This window comes from Scardinius erythrophthalmus (genome assembly GCF_964197995.2).
Source record: "Scardinius erythrophthalmus genome assembly, chromosome: 18".
Lineage (NCBI taxonomy): Eukaryota > Metazoa > Chordata > Actinopteri > Cypriniformes > Leuciscidae > Scardinius > Scardinius erythrophthalmus.
Genome location: NC_138238.1, coordinates 5,191,497 through 5,208,197, shown reverse-complemented (window position 1 = coordinate 5,208,197; position 16,701 = coordinate 5,191,497). Strand labels below are relative to the sequence as shown.

The following is a 16,701-nucleotide window of genomic DNA, read 5'->3' as shown; positions in this document are numbered from 1 at the left end:
TTGAATGTTTAATCTGTGAGCATGCAGATGGGACCTGTCGCCGTAGTCTGAGACCTGTCTCTGGGTAAATTGAGAGTTCTCCTGCTCGCACGAGGAAAGCTGATGTCGGGTCTGTTGGGGCCGTCGTCGAAGCTTGGTGAAATCAATGAGCGCTGTGACGTTCCGCGAAGAAAGTGGCCAATTTGAACACATTTCCAGATAACCGCCCAAGCCGGTGTGTGCTAAGTACATGCTAGCGCATTCGGATAGACTCGCTCACTGGAACGGTCCAATTGTTAAATGAAAAGTTGAGGAGAGACTTCGACAGTCCCCCAGGCGTCGCTTCGGTGGCGTGTCCCTTGTAGCATTATTGCATTTCATAGCAGAGCTCTTGTTTATCAAACGTGGGTTTTATTTGCGTGATGCAGCCGTGTCAGCAGCAGAGGGAAGTTAGATAGTCTCCGAGTCTGCGCTTTGGTTCATACACTAGATGTGTTCCCTGAGGTCATTAAAAGTGTGAATATCTGCATTACTCCGTGGTGTTTTGCTGAAACTGTTGTTTCTCAGAGGGCGAGTTCGCTAATATCCGCCTGGGACAGATACAGGAAGCATTACATCAACAAATCCACACCATAAACACAGTGAAAAATTGCCCAATAATTGGATTTTTTTTTTCTTCTTGTTCTTTTAAAGTTAATAAGTGAAAAGATATTCAATTGTGAAGCCCAATTGCGAGCTTGTTAGGGTTTCTTTCATTTATTTTCCGTTTGTTTCTCCCAGTGGTGATTTTGACACTTTCCTTGAGTCTTTCTTCCTTTCATCCCTTCATCTAGGCTGGGGTTGGGAATCGCATGTCAAAAGAGGGAATGTTAATTTTGCCAAAGGTTCTGTTGCATATTAATTTAAGTCGCGATTGCTGCCGGTAGATGACACCGACAGCATTTTGATTAAGAATTTTATACATGAAGAAATTTTCATTATCGCTTCTCCTTGGTGATTTCGACGGGACGGTTTGGGATCGTGACCCGGCGCCGTGACAGCGGGTTCCGGGATAAACGGCTCTGTATTGAATCCCACCCTGTGCTGGATCCACACTTACAGCGGCAATTAATGGGGCCGTTTCCTCTAGGGAGGGCCCGGCCTTCCCAGGCCTGAGCGCCGCTATTGTACATAGGTAACAAGATTGAGCTTTTTTTCTTCTTCCTCGCCGGCTCCTCTGATAGATGTGAGGGAGTCGTTCTGTGTGATTAGGGTTCCTGATTGACTTCAGATAATCAGGCCAGCAGGGTGTAATGTCTGCAAATAGATCTTAAAATGAGAAGAGAAAGGCAAGGTTTAAATCAACCGTGCCCTTTGACCTCAACATGTACGTGGGGTGTTTATAATAACCGTTATTGCGCTAGTTCATCAGAACATTTTGATCTCATTAACAACAGTAGTTTTATATTTAAGAGTCTGGAATAGTGAGGATAGCAGAATGACAGGAATATTTCATATTTATTATAACATAGTAATATTTACACACACCTCATTATTATGAGGACGTTCCATTGGCGTAATGGTTTTTACACTGTACAAACTAAACCTAAAATTTTCATAAAACATTGTTTAGTATGTTTTTGTAAGCCATTTTAATTACGAGAACATAAACCACATTTACGTTGTAATACTAGTGTAATAGCTATGTCATTACGCAAATGTGTGTCTCCATAAATAATATAAACAAACACACACACAGATAAATTCCACATAAATATATGCACATGCATTTTATACAACCATGCAAACCATCTTTATTTTGATGATCGAGTGACTAAATATTGATATGTACTTCATTTAATAATTTTCTCTATTTACAGAACTAAAATCATTCAAAACAAGTCATAAATATTACATCAAAAATAAAACCTCTTGAGTTAAAAACAAAAGACTTTTGCATTATTTGAGCTACATTCAAAGTCACCGTGACCGCATGTTGGAACACTGCATGCGGAGTACGCTATAGTAAATAATATAAATGGCATATAAATCGCTTGACACATTTTCACTATTGCACCGCCCAGTCTGGAATCATATTTCCATTTATCATTCAGAAATGATGTGATCTGTTTGTGTGTCCTCTCCTGTTGAGCTGAAAGCCCCCTAGTGGCACGCGGCGGTTTAGAAACCACCTCTCCCTGTGGCATGTCATTCTAATACAGCTGAAAGAGCTATGAGATCCTTTAATAACCCCCCACCTCATCGCCCCCAAACCCCGGCGAGCGTGTGGCGGGCCCTGAAGGAGCCCATCTCCATGTATGCTGACACATTTGTGTACCTGCGACAGAAAAGACAGAGGCCAACGCTGTCGGCTCTTGCCTCAACCACTGCTCTACAAAATCAACCTGACAACTCGCTGTTTTCTCCATGGAGAGAAGCGTTTTCCCCCCCACCCGTCTTGTTTTTTTTTCTGTTGTAAAGGATGCTTGCATGTCAGTCCTGTAAGCGAGAGCATCCTTATTATTTGCCTATAACCCTGTTTGAAAGCCCATGTGTCCCGCGCAGACAGGCAAAAGCAGCGGTGTCGGTTATCTGGGTAACAGCCATCAGAGGGACAGCAGCTTTGGAATGCATGTCTCCTTCTCCGCTTCCTTTCCTGTCTATATTTCACTCCACTTCAGACCATTTATCCCGCTGTGCTGCGAGCACTTTGTCATTCCCTCTCCCTCCCGTTCACTTTTAATGCGTGCGAGTCGGATTCTGTCATCTCGCCGCTTCGTCGCAGAACTCGTACTTCATCTGTTGCTGCTTAAAGAGCACATAGAGAAGAAAAAAGCATCTCTTTAATGTCTTGATTATTTCTCCTAGGCGGCACTGAGATTAAATGGAGAGCAAATGGAGACTTTTCTCTGAGTTTCAGAAGAGTGTCTCAGACTGTGTTTTAAATGTACGTCATGTATTTTATTAGGAGACTCATCTATGACAAAGCTGATGCTAAAATGATTCATAACTGAGAACTCCATTAAGTTTGGTGAGCAAAGAAAGAGCAACCTATAAGCAACAGAACTGAATTTGGGTCACCTATAGGAGAGAAAAATCACAAAGAGACAAAGTTGATATTTCATGGACTTCCCAGTTATTTTTCATTTAAGTCTCCTGAACGATAAAAAACAATACATTTTACATTTGTGTACATAAAAAAGCACAAATTAAATCTCTTTAATATATCAATCGTTTCTCCTAGACAGTAATGAGATCAAATGGAGAAGAAATACATATTTTTATCCCTAGGAAAAACGTCGAGTTTCAGAAGAGATCTCAGCAATGTTTCAAATTGTACTCGGGTTTGCACTCAAAAAGAATTCAGTATAAACTCAAGCGTTTCACACTATATTTCACAATTTTAGGAGAGACTAAGTTGATACTTGATCAAGCTATAAAAGAGCAACATCTGAGCCTTACGATTTTGAGTGTGATTTTAAAAAAGCACCCATATGTGTTGTCCTCTCTGTGTGTGTCCCATCATCATGAATGTGTGTGTGTGTTTGTGAGAGAGTGCTCAGATAAAAAAAGCTTTCTCCTGACGTATTTTCCCACCATGCTGAGCTCCTGCTGGAGCGGGCCGCACAGAGCCCTGCTTGTGTCGCGCTGATGTCATAGGCCTGACCTGCCTCTGCTGTACAAAGGCTTTAGGTATCACTGCCTCTGTTCACACAATACCCATTCAAGCAGGTTGCTTTGCTCCTGCAAGCCTAAAGAACAATGTTATTTTTTGTTTCAGCATTATAAAGCTGGACTTTGCAGGAAACTCAACAGACAAAACCTTTATCAGACGATGCTTCGGGTAGGCTGGCAGTATAATCCGCCTCCATTAGCCTTTCAGTGTGTTTCTCTCTCTTTCTCTCTGTCTTTATTTTTATTTTTTTCACCTCTTTACCATCTTTCTCGCTCACTTGCTCTCTTTCTAGTTGGCAAGAGACGAAGAGTACATTCACAGGGGTCAAAACAAGACAGAGTTTCTCTGCATTTAAAGCACTGTGGATATTAAAATACATGAGCATGAAATCAGCTATATTTGTTTTCTAAACACACTCTTATTTCGCATTGAAATATCATTCAAAATAGGAAGGACTTTACTTTTGGGGTGATGTCATAAATCTGCTCTTTTCACAATCCAATCAGGTCCTGATTGATGAAATCAAGTCTCCCTCTATTTTTTTTTTTTTCTCGCTGAGATTACTAAAATGTCACAAAACCAGTCACAAGTCGCACGGGTATATTCGTGGCAATAGCCAACAATACATTGTATGGGTCAAAATTATCAATTTTTCTTTTATGCACAAAATTATTAGGATATTAAGTAAAGATCATGTTCCATGAAGATATTTTGTAAATTTCCTTCCATAAATATATAAAAGATTTATTTTTGTGAGTGAATGCTGCACAATCGTGAACATAAATGGACAACTTTAAAGGCGATTTTCTCAATGTTTTAATTTTTTTTGCATCCTCAGATTCCAGATTTTCTAATAGTTGTATCTCGGCCAAATATTGTCCTATCCTACCAAACCATACATGGAAAGCTTATTTATTCAGCTTTCATAAATCTCAATTTCAGAAAATTGACCAATGTGACTGGTTTTGTGGTGCAGGGTCACAAATATGCTGCGAAAGACGTTCTGCTTTGATTTTTAACGCTGCTTCAATCACCATGCATTTTGAATTGAAAGAAACGACATTCCCTTTCAGATTGCGCATTGACGAGTTTCCCAGTCGGAATCTCTTTTTCCTGGGATCTGTCCACAGGCACGGCCGGCAAAACGGTGACAATGTAAACCTCTAATATATTTGCTTATTAGAATTCTCTGGATTTCAGTCAACAATATGAAAGCACCAAAGGCCTCTGGTCCTGCCATGTACAAACACACTCTCAGTGTGTGTCTGTGTGTGTACGCGTGTGTCTATGATTCATTCCGGTGCAGTTTTAGTCCTTATAAAATATTCATTTTGGTTGTGCAGGGTTCTGTAATTGCCATCTCTCAGACTGAATAATTTATACCACGCGCAGACTGACAAAGCTACGCCATACGGCCGTAGATGAATCAGGAACAAGGATCCGTGCTGCCAGCCGCATTATTGTTTCACAAATATGGCACTCACGTCATTTCTGGACGACACGGCATCTAATCCAGCTTCTCTTCATTTGTCATTTCATTTCACCCGCTCTGTTGTTTTAGCTTTTGCGCTTGCCCTGCTGTCTCCCAATGAGTGACCCCTGGCTTTCGGCGTACGTAAAGCACTAATGCACCTTTACCCTCATCCTTCCCAGTCTGTCCTTGTCTTTTTCACGCATGGTAACTACACCTCACACTCTTGATCACTTTAGAAACATATATTATGCATCAGGAATAAAATGAAGCACAACCCCTCTATTCGCTCTTCTCTTTTGAGGTTTTTATTGCTCAGAAGTTGCTCTTTTATAGCTGGGGAAAAAGACGCCATTAATCTCACATAAGTAGAGTTTCAGAAGAGATCTCAACAACGTCTCAAACTGTGCTCAGATTTACAAATCGACGTGTGTGTTATTTCTCCAAAACGTTTTAGCAGAAAGTTGATGCATCATTGAAACTCCCTTAAGTTGCCCGAGCAATGAAAGAGCAGCCGGTGAACAATACAGCGTTCCTCTAGCTTGGTCATTTAGTAAATTTGAGCACAATATTGGTAATCTCACACATGTTGAGTTTATGAAGAGATCTCAACAATGTTTCAAACTGTGCTCAGATTTCCCGAACAACTAATTGTATTTCTCCCATAACAGAAACAAGCTGATACTTAAATTAAACTCTATTAAGCACCCTGAGCAATGAAAGAGCAATCAATGATCAATAAAACTTTCCTATCGGTTGGTAATATAGTAAATATGAGTGTTGAGATTCAGAACTATAGAGGAGACATTTATGAGATTATTGGGGTCTTTTAAGCAGGAGATATAGATCTTAATTCGCTCCATTCAATCAGCTGAGATATTAAAGAGCTCTCATTTCTGATGTTGCCATTATCTTTGAAGTCCCTCCAAACGTTTCACATTATTTTGGTATCTGGTCAGTTTTTCAGTCTCTAAAAAGCGAAGCTTCTGCAAAGTGACCTGCACATCCTCTGCTCATGTCCATTATGGAAATCTATTAGCGCGGATCACCCGCCGCCTGTCTGGGGGCCCGTAACATCACCTCTGCTCTCCCAGCGTCTCTGACTGAGCTACGGCGAGCTGATGGATGACTTGAAAACGCTCTACGGCCTGTCCTCTCTCTCTCTGTGTGTGTGTGGTTGTTGACATGCAGGAATAATGACATGGACGAAGGGTCCACATGTGCCCGTGTCATTAGGCTGCATTACCTGTGTTAAAACCAATAACTGCCACTCAGAACTGGATACACATTAATCATTTATAATGTTTTAATACGTTTTTAATCAGCATCACTGAGACCACAGCCTTCAGACATCAGGCAAGCCGTGTATGTGTGTGTGTGTGCGCGTATGTGTGTGTTCCTTCATGGCCTGATTTGAAATGTGCTTTTTTCACTCTCTCCTTCCTGTTTTTAATTAATAATTAAAATCGGCAAAGATGACAGTTCCTAATTAGGGCTGTCTTGAAAGAATGTGGGAATGTATGAATTTTAGATGGGGAAGGAGAGAGAGAGAGAGAGAGAGAGAGAGAGAGAGAGAGAGAGAGAGAGAGAGAGAGAGAGAGAGAGAGAGAGAGAGAGAGAGAGAGAGAGAGAGAGAGAGAGAGAGAGAGAGAGAGAGAGAGAGAGAGAGAGAGAGAGAGAGAGAGAGAGAGAGAGAGAGAGAGAGAGAGAGAGAGAGAGGGTAATGAACACACAAGGAGATGTCTGGAGTAGAATAGAGACACAACAAACAAAGAGACAAACAAAATAGCGATCACATATCCATCAGCAAGTGAGGATTAGGTCAGGTAAAGACAACAGCATCCTTGGCCATGTGTGGCCAGTCTTTCAGCCAATCGGAAGCAGGATTGAAACCCACCACCGACGCCCCCCACCCCCCACTCCTTTTCCGCCCCTCACCTCCTCCCGGGGAAACTTGAGCCCGCATTCCCAACATCAAAGAGCTGAGCGTGGGGATGGAAAGAGCAAGAGAGGTAAAACATGCATAGCCTACTACCCCTTTTCCACAGAAACAGTGCTGGTTCTCGGGCCGGGGGATTTGCAGAGCTGTTTCAGAACCGGCCTACAATTCCATTGACTCAAGTGCAGAACAATGACGTCATTTACTATTTCACTACATAACTGACTGGCAATTTTTTGTTTATGTGTCTTATGAGTTTTAGAACATGTTTTAAGAATTTGATTCACTGCCTTTACCACAAGCAGCTCTTCTTTTATATATATATATATATATATATATATATATATATATATATATATATATATATATATTTTTTTTTTTAATATTATTGAATAATACTAAAATACTATCTGTGATGTTTTGAACAATATAAATTATTATTAATAATAACAATAATAACGACAACAATATTATTATTATTAAATTCTAATTTATTATTCAATTATTAATTAAAATGTTTATCTATAGCTAAAAACAGCTGGAGGGATGTTTTGTTTATTTTAATGTGAAAAATCTAGTTTTGTATTTGTCTAAATTTGTATTTTTAATGAATAAAATTCAAATAGCAATCATTTCATGTGATATTTGTCAATACTTTTTTTTCTAATTATATTCTAATAGTATTAAATTATGATTAAATTAATTCTTAAATAAAAAAAAATGCTGTTTTTGTTGATTACAATGTGAACAGTCTACCTTTGTTTTCTGTTCTTGTCTTTTTACAACTTATTTGATGTGTTTATTATCTTGCATAACACCCTGTCGTGGAAAAGAGGCCGATTTGCAACAGGGAACCTCCACAAGATCCTTAAGTACACCTAAACCAGAAAAAAAGTGGTAGAAGGGGGAAAGAGAGGGAATGGTAAAGGAGGGTGGATGGAGGAGGGCGACAGAGAGAGAGAGTGTGTTTAATGAGGCCCCAGTCTAAGACAAAATGCTGTGATTGACAGAAGCAGTGATCTGTTGGGAAAATAATGTCAGAGGCATGTTACACATTAGGAAAAACTATGGAGGAGAGGACGAATAGAGAGAGTGAGAAAGAAAGGAGGAGAGAATGTGCACACCAGTCTGGGTCTGGTACAGCAGTCTGCCTGAGGGAGAAAACACACACGCACACACACACACAAGACAGGAACACGTGTCTAAAACACTTCTGGCATAAATATGTTTAGGCAGATGCTCAGATATGTTCAAACATACACAATTATGTATTTCTTTCACATGTTCGGGTCACTTGCTTCGTGATCAGACAATTAAGCAAGTGCAGTTGTTGAATCCTGATTTGAACATATTTAAACCGGTTTAAACCTTCAGAAAAGATCCAAAAGTGAGTTCAATAGCGCTTGTCTGTGGCGGTGGTTGCTAAGTGGTTAAAACGGGCTGGTCAAGTCTCTATGATATTTTGGGCTCCTCGGGTTCTCCCTTAAGTGTAACTCTGTGGGGGTTTTGTATGCTTGTTTTATTGCCTGCCAAGTGTAAAGTTTAATTCTGAATGCTTAGAAAAGAAATAGCTCAGCAGAAATGGTGTAGACGAGTTACTCACCAAAGTTCAATACTTGGTGTTATGGGTTTTGAAAAACCTCTCTCTGTCAAATGAGATGCAAGTGCACCAAAGAACCAATCAGATGCAATCAGACCTGTCAGCCAATCAGAAGGCAGAGCTGACACAGGGAGCTTGTGCATTTTGGAAATGTGATCTGTATTGACCTGTGTACCGTCTCAGCTTCTGGACCTGAAATCAGCAGAATGTACTCGTGTAAGTGTGTGTGTGTGTTCTGTATTGTCTGGCTGGCAGGGGTCTGATCAGCTAAAGTTGCTTCGTGATCAATACTCAGCAGAGTCACACAGCTGTGCCCTAACCATTAACGCCTGAGCAGCAATTAGTGTCCACACTGACCGCTCACACACACACACACACACACACACACACACACACACTCCCATCTGCCATTGTATTTCTTTACCTCTCTTTACATCCCCTCATCTGTCTTGGGACGACAGGAAGAAAAGCAGTTGCAGGTTTCCCCCCCCTTTTGTCTTAATACGACAGCATTCGACAACAAAACAAACACAATACGATCATTTAAGGGGCTGCCAAATATTTGGAAAACTCCATAAATGATTGTCTTGTGTTTGTGTGATATTAAAGCTTGCTAGATTTCACTCTTGTCCCATATATACGATAGAATTTAGATCTCTTTAAAATCTCCCAGACAGCACTGAGGTTAAATGAAGAGCAAATGGAGATTTCTCAAATGTTTGCAATCAAAAATCTCAACATGTCAACTTGATGATCAGTTATGCGATGCACATTATTTTTATACATTTTATACAAGTTATTAATAGAGTATGATTTACAAGAAAACCCTTTAAAATGTCACGTGTGATTCAGTGTGTTACTTGCAAGTTGTATTTCCTTTGTGAAATTTACTAGCAGTTCCCTAGTAAAAATTGTTGCAAAGTAAATCCTTCACCATTTCTTTGTTTCCCTTGTAGCTGTGTCCTCTTATTTTCTGTCACATTTATATTTCCACAGTACTTTTAGGAGACACTTCTGAGATACAATGAATACTTAAACTACATCTGAGCTATGAAAGATTTTTAAATCGATTGATTTTGTCATATCTGTCATCTGCAGTTAACCTCCCACTGCCTTTACTGATGTAAAACACACTGAATTTGAGAGATCAAGATGATGGCGGCTCGGAAAGAGTAACCTTACCGGCAATTATGACGGGGGTTACGGGACAGAAGCATCGCCCCCTGCATTTATTTGTTTTTGCGTCTTTTGTGCTGAATGAAGTGGGATTAGTGTGAAGGAGAGGACGGGAGGAGGGCTTCTCCTTTGAATGAGGGCAGGAAAACGATCCAATGATGGTTTGGGTTAAGATAAGAGCTAAGGGCTGTTATTGAGCTGATGTGCTTGAAACGTACCCCTTTTTTCCTCTCAATTACCTCAGCCTGTGAAGCCAAAGTCCTTTCAAACGACAAGCCCCCCCGTCTTCTCTCTCTCTCTCTCTCTCTCGTCCGCCGCCATCATAAGCATTCGGCCCCTCTGGTCAGAAAGAGCGGTGAAGGACAGGTTGTATTAATTACTTCGCGCCGGCCGGCCAGATCATTTTATCACAGATTTGTCGACAAGTTGCAGTGGAAGCTAGAAGTCGAACGCCTCCGGTGAAGAACAAAAGCGAGGGAAGAAGGTCTCTGATGTGAAATTAAACACGTCTGCTTTGCTTTTTTTCTCTCTGACAAACCAAATTCGTGTCTTGTGTAATTGATAACTGCCTCGGCCAATTATTTTGCGCGTTACAATACACAGAGGCCCCCTTTCGCTGCTACAGCTCTTCCATAATTAGCTATGCTAATATCCCTTTATTGGCCTTAATATTGCTCAACATCTCCGTGGCATCCATAGGCCACCAGAGTCCCGTGTCCTGTCACAAATGCTGATTATTGAGAAGGATAGCTTTAATCAAACATAATTGCAGTTAATTTTTTTCCCTTCCCTTCCTTGCTCTCCGTTGCCAGCATCTAATGCTGCCTTCTCCTTGATATTCCATTAAATGACTATTTAACTGCCTTCTTTATTTCCGACGGTCGCGAACATCACCGCAAAGTTCTGGAGCCATTTAGAGAGAGCAAAAGGGAGAGAGAACCGTGTGGCCGTAATTGCTTGCCTTTTCACAAAGGACTAATTTACTCAATCCCCACGCAGAAGTGAAAGGGCTCTAATTCAGACGAAATTACGCTGCTGTTGTGGACAGCAGCTGAATATCATTGTGTTCAGAAAGAACACTGTGGAAATTCACTTAAACTCGGAGGTAAACAGACCCCGAGCGAACATGCACAGCTACTGTACAGGGTTTTAATGAGAGATTGTGTTTTTCAACACAATGATAATACTCATTTCATCTATAATTCATTTAATGATTTGCTTTGACGTTAATTGTAAATGTGTTTGGTTATAGTAGTGGATTAGAATAACCTCTAACCCTAGTATTAAACTTTGGCAATACGTCATGAGCTGAGCTGTTACTTTTCCAAGTGATTGGACTTAAAATTTCGAAACTAAATGGGTGAAAAAACGTATTTAATGAGAGAATGACTCAAGCCTGCAGCTTACACGAGCACCAGAGCTGAGCATGTATAGAGAATCTTTTTATTATCATAGTATTTTTGTGTTTTTTTACAGAAAATTCGCAAAATATTATTAGACGTGCGCGTAAAAATTGTATTTTCCTGTAAATACAACTTAAATATGTACTTGTTTTCAATTTTTTCTAATATATTACTATTTTTTTTCCCACAGCCCCAATATTATAAGGGTACTTGAAATGCCTTCCAGGTGTTATAGTTTTCATGTTTTTGTTGCTTCTATTGAAATTGATGCAGTCCATCTCACTTTCATACCTCTGAATGGGTGCTTTGCAATAATCTTTGAGTTAGCACAAGTGTGTCCACCTGTGTTTATGTGTGTGAAGCCATTTGTTTGCGGCTATAGAGTAGGAAAAAACAAGTGAGAGAGAGAGATAGCGAATGAGAGGGGTAAATAAAGGCTATATTTCAGGCTTGATTTACTCCGATACCTGCTGTGAAACATTACAGCTCTATAGGGAAATAAAGACAGGGGCCGCGAATTACAGCTCGTAATACTCATTCTGATAATGGCCTGTCCAACAACTACCATACACACACTGTACACAATTAAAGCTAATGCTCTAATGTTTTTGGCCTCTTCTGGCTGTTATGACTGCCATCTTTCTTTATTCCCACCCCAGCGATGCTGAAATTCGCTTTTTATTGACGCAAGTCACTAAAAATTTTCTGAAACTACCAAGGCCACCTTCGGGGCCCTTGCCTCGCCTTTCTCCTACTTTTCCTCAATCTGTCTCAATCCTAAACATTCCCTCTCTGTCGGGAGGAAAGGGTGACTGTATATAAATGAGAATTGGAAGTGGAGGGTGTTCAGGGTTGCAGATGTCATTTCACACAGTGATATATTGCTTGGCTCGTGGTCCCATCGGAGAGTCCGAATGAGAGACTTCATCCTGCGTACACACACTGTTTACCTAGTGAAATACATGTGTTAACTCAACACTGAACGCAATCTGCAATGCATGACATGGTAGCATGCGCGAAAGCGAGAGAACGAGGGACCTTTACGACATGACGTCCGGCCCCTCAAAGGTTGGAGGGCTGAGGTAAATATTGGTGGACATGGACATCCATATACATGTACAAAGACAAATTTCCCACTTGCTGGATATTTCTGGAGACACCACAGTCCCGATTTTTGCAACAAGTCAGTTCACTCCAATAGGTCAGACAAAATCTATCCATCCGTTGACTTCCTTTGCCATTTCTCCGAACATTTTTCTTCTTCAAGTGGTCTTCCTCTTAAACGAATCACTTCCTGTGATACGAGGAGCGTGGCACCAGCTGTACGAGCCTTCAACTTCCTCTTCCCTTAAGCCCCTCTTATCCGTCTTCCTTCTCAACGCCTCTCTTGGAGGACTCTTGAAGGGTCTCTTTACCTCTTAAAAAACACCAGGTTTTAGTTCTTGAGCGAGGGCCCGTCCGATGGGACCCTCTCTGACTCTCGCTCACACATGACATTTGCCGAACAGATTATGCAGTTAGTAATTTGCGCAATAATTACCGGGTGCTGTTGTCCCGGTGGCGGGGTGTGTCTAATTGTCTAACAGGACTGTAAGTTTGCGGGCCGCTCTCACCTCGTTAGGTCTCCTACCCCGTTCGCCGGTCCTCGTCTGTGATGAGCAGGGCTCAGGTGTGCTGGTTTACCTCCCCATTGAGCACGTTAAGCCTTAATTACAGGGTAGAGCAGGGGAGGAAAGAGGGGGGCGGAATATTAACTGACTTCCTGTCAGTGACGGGCAGATGGGTTCTGTGGGGAACTGTGGGATTTGGATGCGTCAGCCACACGGACAGACTGAAAAACAGATAAACAGAGAGACAGGGAGGTCGTGGGAGGGTGAGGAACAAAACACTAATGATCATTACTCTGAGGGGAATTACCTAGAAACAAGGTGAATCCAGCTGTCGGTTTGATCGCGCTTCTGTGCCAGTCGTGTTGTGCGTGGACGTCCCGGACTCCGAGTCTGCGGTTGTATTTTGTGCCATCGATTTGTTTTCCGTGCAGGTTTTGTGATGGATCGATTGTCTAACGTGGAGTTTTCCCTCTCTTTGTCTTCTCTTGCAGGTTCTTTTTGAAATTCTTCCTCAAGTGTAATCAGAACTGCCTGAAGAATGCAGGAAACCCACGGGACATGCGCAGATTCCAGGTAATGTTTTCGTTTTTTCCCCCTCACACACACACATTCTAATGTGAAAAACAGGCCACTCGCTGGGGTAGCTGTATGGTGTTTTACTTTGTGGATATATTTAAACGGGCTGCCTTGACCCGGTCGAAGGCCAGATCTGTCTCCTCCAGAGATGCTTCGATTCTGCAGTTCTGCTCAAGCACATTCCAAATGTTACACACACAAAAATAAACCCTCAAGATCTATCGTTCTATCTATTGATCCTCCATACACACACACATATATATCCATACAGGGCTCTATACTCCACAAATGTATATATCTGCACCACTTTCATTCATTTATGTACCTCTGTATCTAGGTGGTACCATCCAATCACAGAGACATTATTAGATACAGTACACAGAAAGGCAGCAGCCTTGGACTTCATTTCGTGTGTGTGTCTGTGTGTGTGTGTGACAGCTCCGCTTAACCCAGTGCTGCGAGGATGTGTGTTTATATACTTGTGGTTATATAGATGTATTGTTGAGCAGGCAGCAGTGGTGCAGCCGCTTGCACAACTTTCATTTTTCATGCTTTGGAACGTCAAGTGTCTTCACTGATATTGATCCATGCGTCCAGAGCAGAAGGTCAGAGCCGGCGTGAGAGGAAGTGTCCTTTCTGTCTGCACTGCGAGTAAAAGAAACATCCGTCACTGCGGATGTGCCTTCCCACAATAAAGTCACTGGACCTCTCTTTCTCTCGCTGTAACAGCATGTCTGGGTTTTCAACCTATTTACACCTCCTCTGCCTCAGCACCTGGTGGAGGTGTGTGTGTGTGTGTGTGTGTGTGTCTATGTCTGTGTCTGTGGAGAGCCATACTAATGCTGCTCTATCCTCAAAGACCACTCGTTTCTGTTCATTCATCATTCTCTCTTCTCCATCAGTGGTTGCCAGTGGAATCTGTTCATATCTCTTCAAAACTTCCTTTAAGGAAACATCACCCTTCACAACCTAATCATTCACTTCAAATTATTTAAACAGCCCTGCAGGGAGGGCTTATGACAGCATCACTTATAGAAAAAAAATCATAATCAACAGACAATTCCAATGAAAAGCAGGCTGTGAGACAAATGACCCAAACCTGTGATGCCTGTCAGTCTGTGAGTGGAGTCCATTAGCAAGACACTTCTCCTCCAGCGCTAACCCTTAAACTCTGCTCTGCTAAGCTAAATGCCACCTCCAGAATAAATTTCACTCATGTTCCTTTCTCCATGATCTCATGGCAAGGTCATGCTTTTGGGGTCCCTGTCTTCCCCCATTTGCCATTCCATTTTCCTTCTCTTTTTTCCCACAGACATCTAGAATTATATTTTATGATGAAAAATGAATCGGAAACAAATTGAAAGTATTTTACAAATATTAAGCCATTAGTTTTTGGTTCATTTTGTTTTTAATATATTAGGGTCTTTTTTTACTTTAATTTTTATGCAAAATGCATATTTAATTTATCATTATTATTTTATTGATTATATATTATTAATTGTATTTATTTTTTTATTCCGATAATTGATTTGTTTTAAAATTATTTTAATGCTGAATAGTTCATTTTAGTATCCAAACAAATACAAACAGTATACATTTTTTATTCTTTTTCCATTTTTTTTTAAATTCCAAAAAGTATTTTTATTATATTATATTATATTATACATTTATAAGTAATTATTTTATAATTATTATTGTATTTATTATAATTGTTTTGGGGCAATTTTATTCATTTTTTTTATGCCTAATAATTCATTTCAATTTCCAAACATTTTATTCAAGAGAGATGATAAATTTGTCATGGCAAAAAATAAAATAAAAAAAAATAATAATTTTTGAACATTTTAAGGCATCTTATTTGTTGTGAACAGACCTCAAGTATCATCCTCATTGTGACTCTTGACTGTGAACGTGACAGAGGGAATATTCCAGATTGTAACTGCTCCACTTCCACCTCAGACCCCCCACAACAGCACAGCCCACCCCTCTAACCCCTTTCCTCATTCAGATGCTAAACGGCCCTAATTCTCTCAATGCAACTGTATGGGCAGCCCTCCTCTTTAGTAAACAGATCAACAAAAACAAAGAAAACCCCCTCATCTGCTACCAGAGGGGCTCTTCTCAAAGTCTATTTTTTTCTTTTTCTTTTGAGGGTCTGCCACCCTTCTCCATCACGGCCCTTACTCAAGCTGTGACTAATAAGATAAAACAGCTAATCAATAAATCTATAGATCAATGTAATAGGGTGAGCTAGCGATCTGTGGGCTGTTTGAGTGGCTGCTAATGGATGATGGAGCAGATGAGAGACTCTCCACTTCTTTCTGTTCACCTTAAGTGGCAGATTAAACACTAATTGTAGCTTTTTGTAAAAAAAAAAAAAAAAAGCCAGAGCGCTTCAAAATGGAGGCCTCTCTTTGATTGACAAGGGCTTGGCTAGTTCTTCCCAGACAAGCCTCTCGTCCTTTATCTAACATGCACACTCTTGTAACCGCCCAAGTGTCTCCTTTAAATAGGAAAAAAGAAGCTCTCCTTCTTACAAAGGTTAATTATATTCTTCAAACGAGAAATTAAATGCGCTTTATATAGAGTCGATTCCTGCACGGCGGTTCATTTGGATAAAGAAATACGAGACCTATTGCAGCCGAGGACTAGAATTAGACAATGTTAAACGTTTTTCACCTTCAATAAGCGAATATGATTTCGCATTTGACACCCATAAATAGCGTAATCCATTTTTGGAGAAGGACAAAACGTTTTAGAATGGGTCTTGATAAATTCCGAACGCATGTGCGTTAATCTGATTATTTTAAGTGAACGTGTTTGTTTGGAACTTTCTAAGCAGAATTGATCCATTGCTAACAGTAGCCTGTTTGGACTCAGGCTGGGTCATTAACAGTCAGACGGCGTTCCAGCTTACACGAAGCATATTGAACCGCGCAAGTCATCTTTAGTTGCTTAAGGTGTGAAAACAGACTCTCTTTTCGGAATGTAGTGATAACTTATTGTTTTAATAATGTAAAGCCCACGGGGAGTTGTTCCACCAAACCCAGTAAGTCTGCAAAAACGAGCAACTTTTCCCTTGTTTCACTCCCTCCTGCTTGGCTTGGAAAATAAACAATGGGCACAGGTTCAAGCTCCAGCGCTTAGCGAGGCAAATGTGTTTGAGGTTATTGTTTCGAAGGTGTGGAGCGGTCGCACGGTTGTCAGCATTCAAAATAAAGCCTCGCTGGTACGGAGGAGAGAAGTCAAACAAACAAAGCCGTGTGTGGCGCGTGTGTGTCCGTGTCCAAAG

At 40.8% G+C, this 16,701-nt stretch overlaps 1 protein-coding gene across 19 annotated transcripts in view; it reads left to right on the top strand.

Moving 5' to 3' along the window:
• The window catches only part of ebf3a (EBF transcription factor 3a), a 92,241-nt gene that overhangs the window by 43,881 nt on the left and 31,659 nt on the right, over positions 1-16,701 (top strand). For all 19 annotated transcript variants that reach the window (XM_081393020.1, XM_081393030.1, XM_081393018.1 and 16 more), the window contains exon 7: positions 13,325-13,406. In XM_081393020.1, coding sequence (XP_081249146.1) covers positions 13,325-13,406 — 82 coding nt within the window. The remainder of the gene's footprint in view (positions 1-13,324; positions 13,407-16,701) is intronic.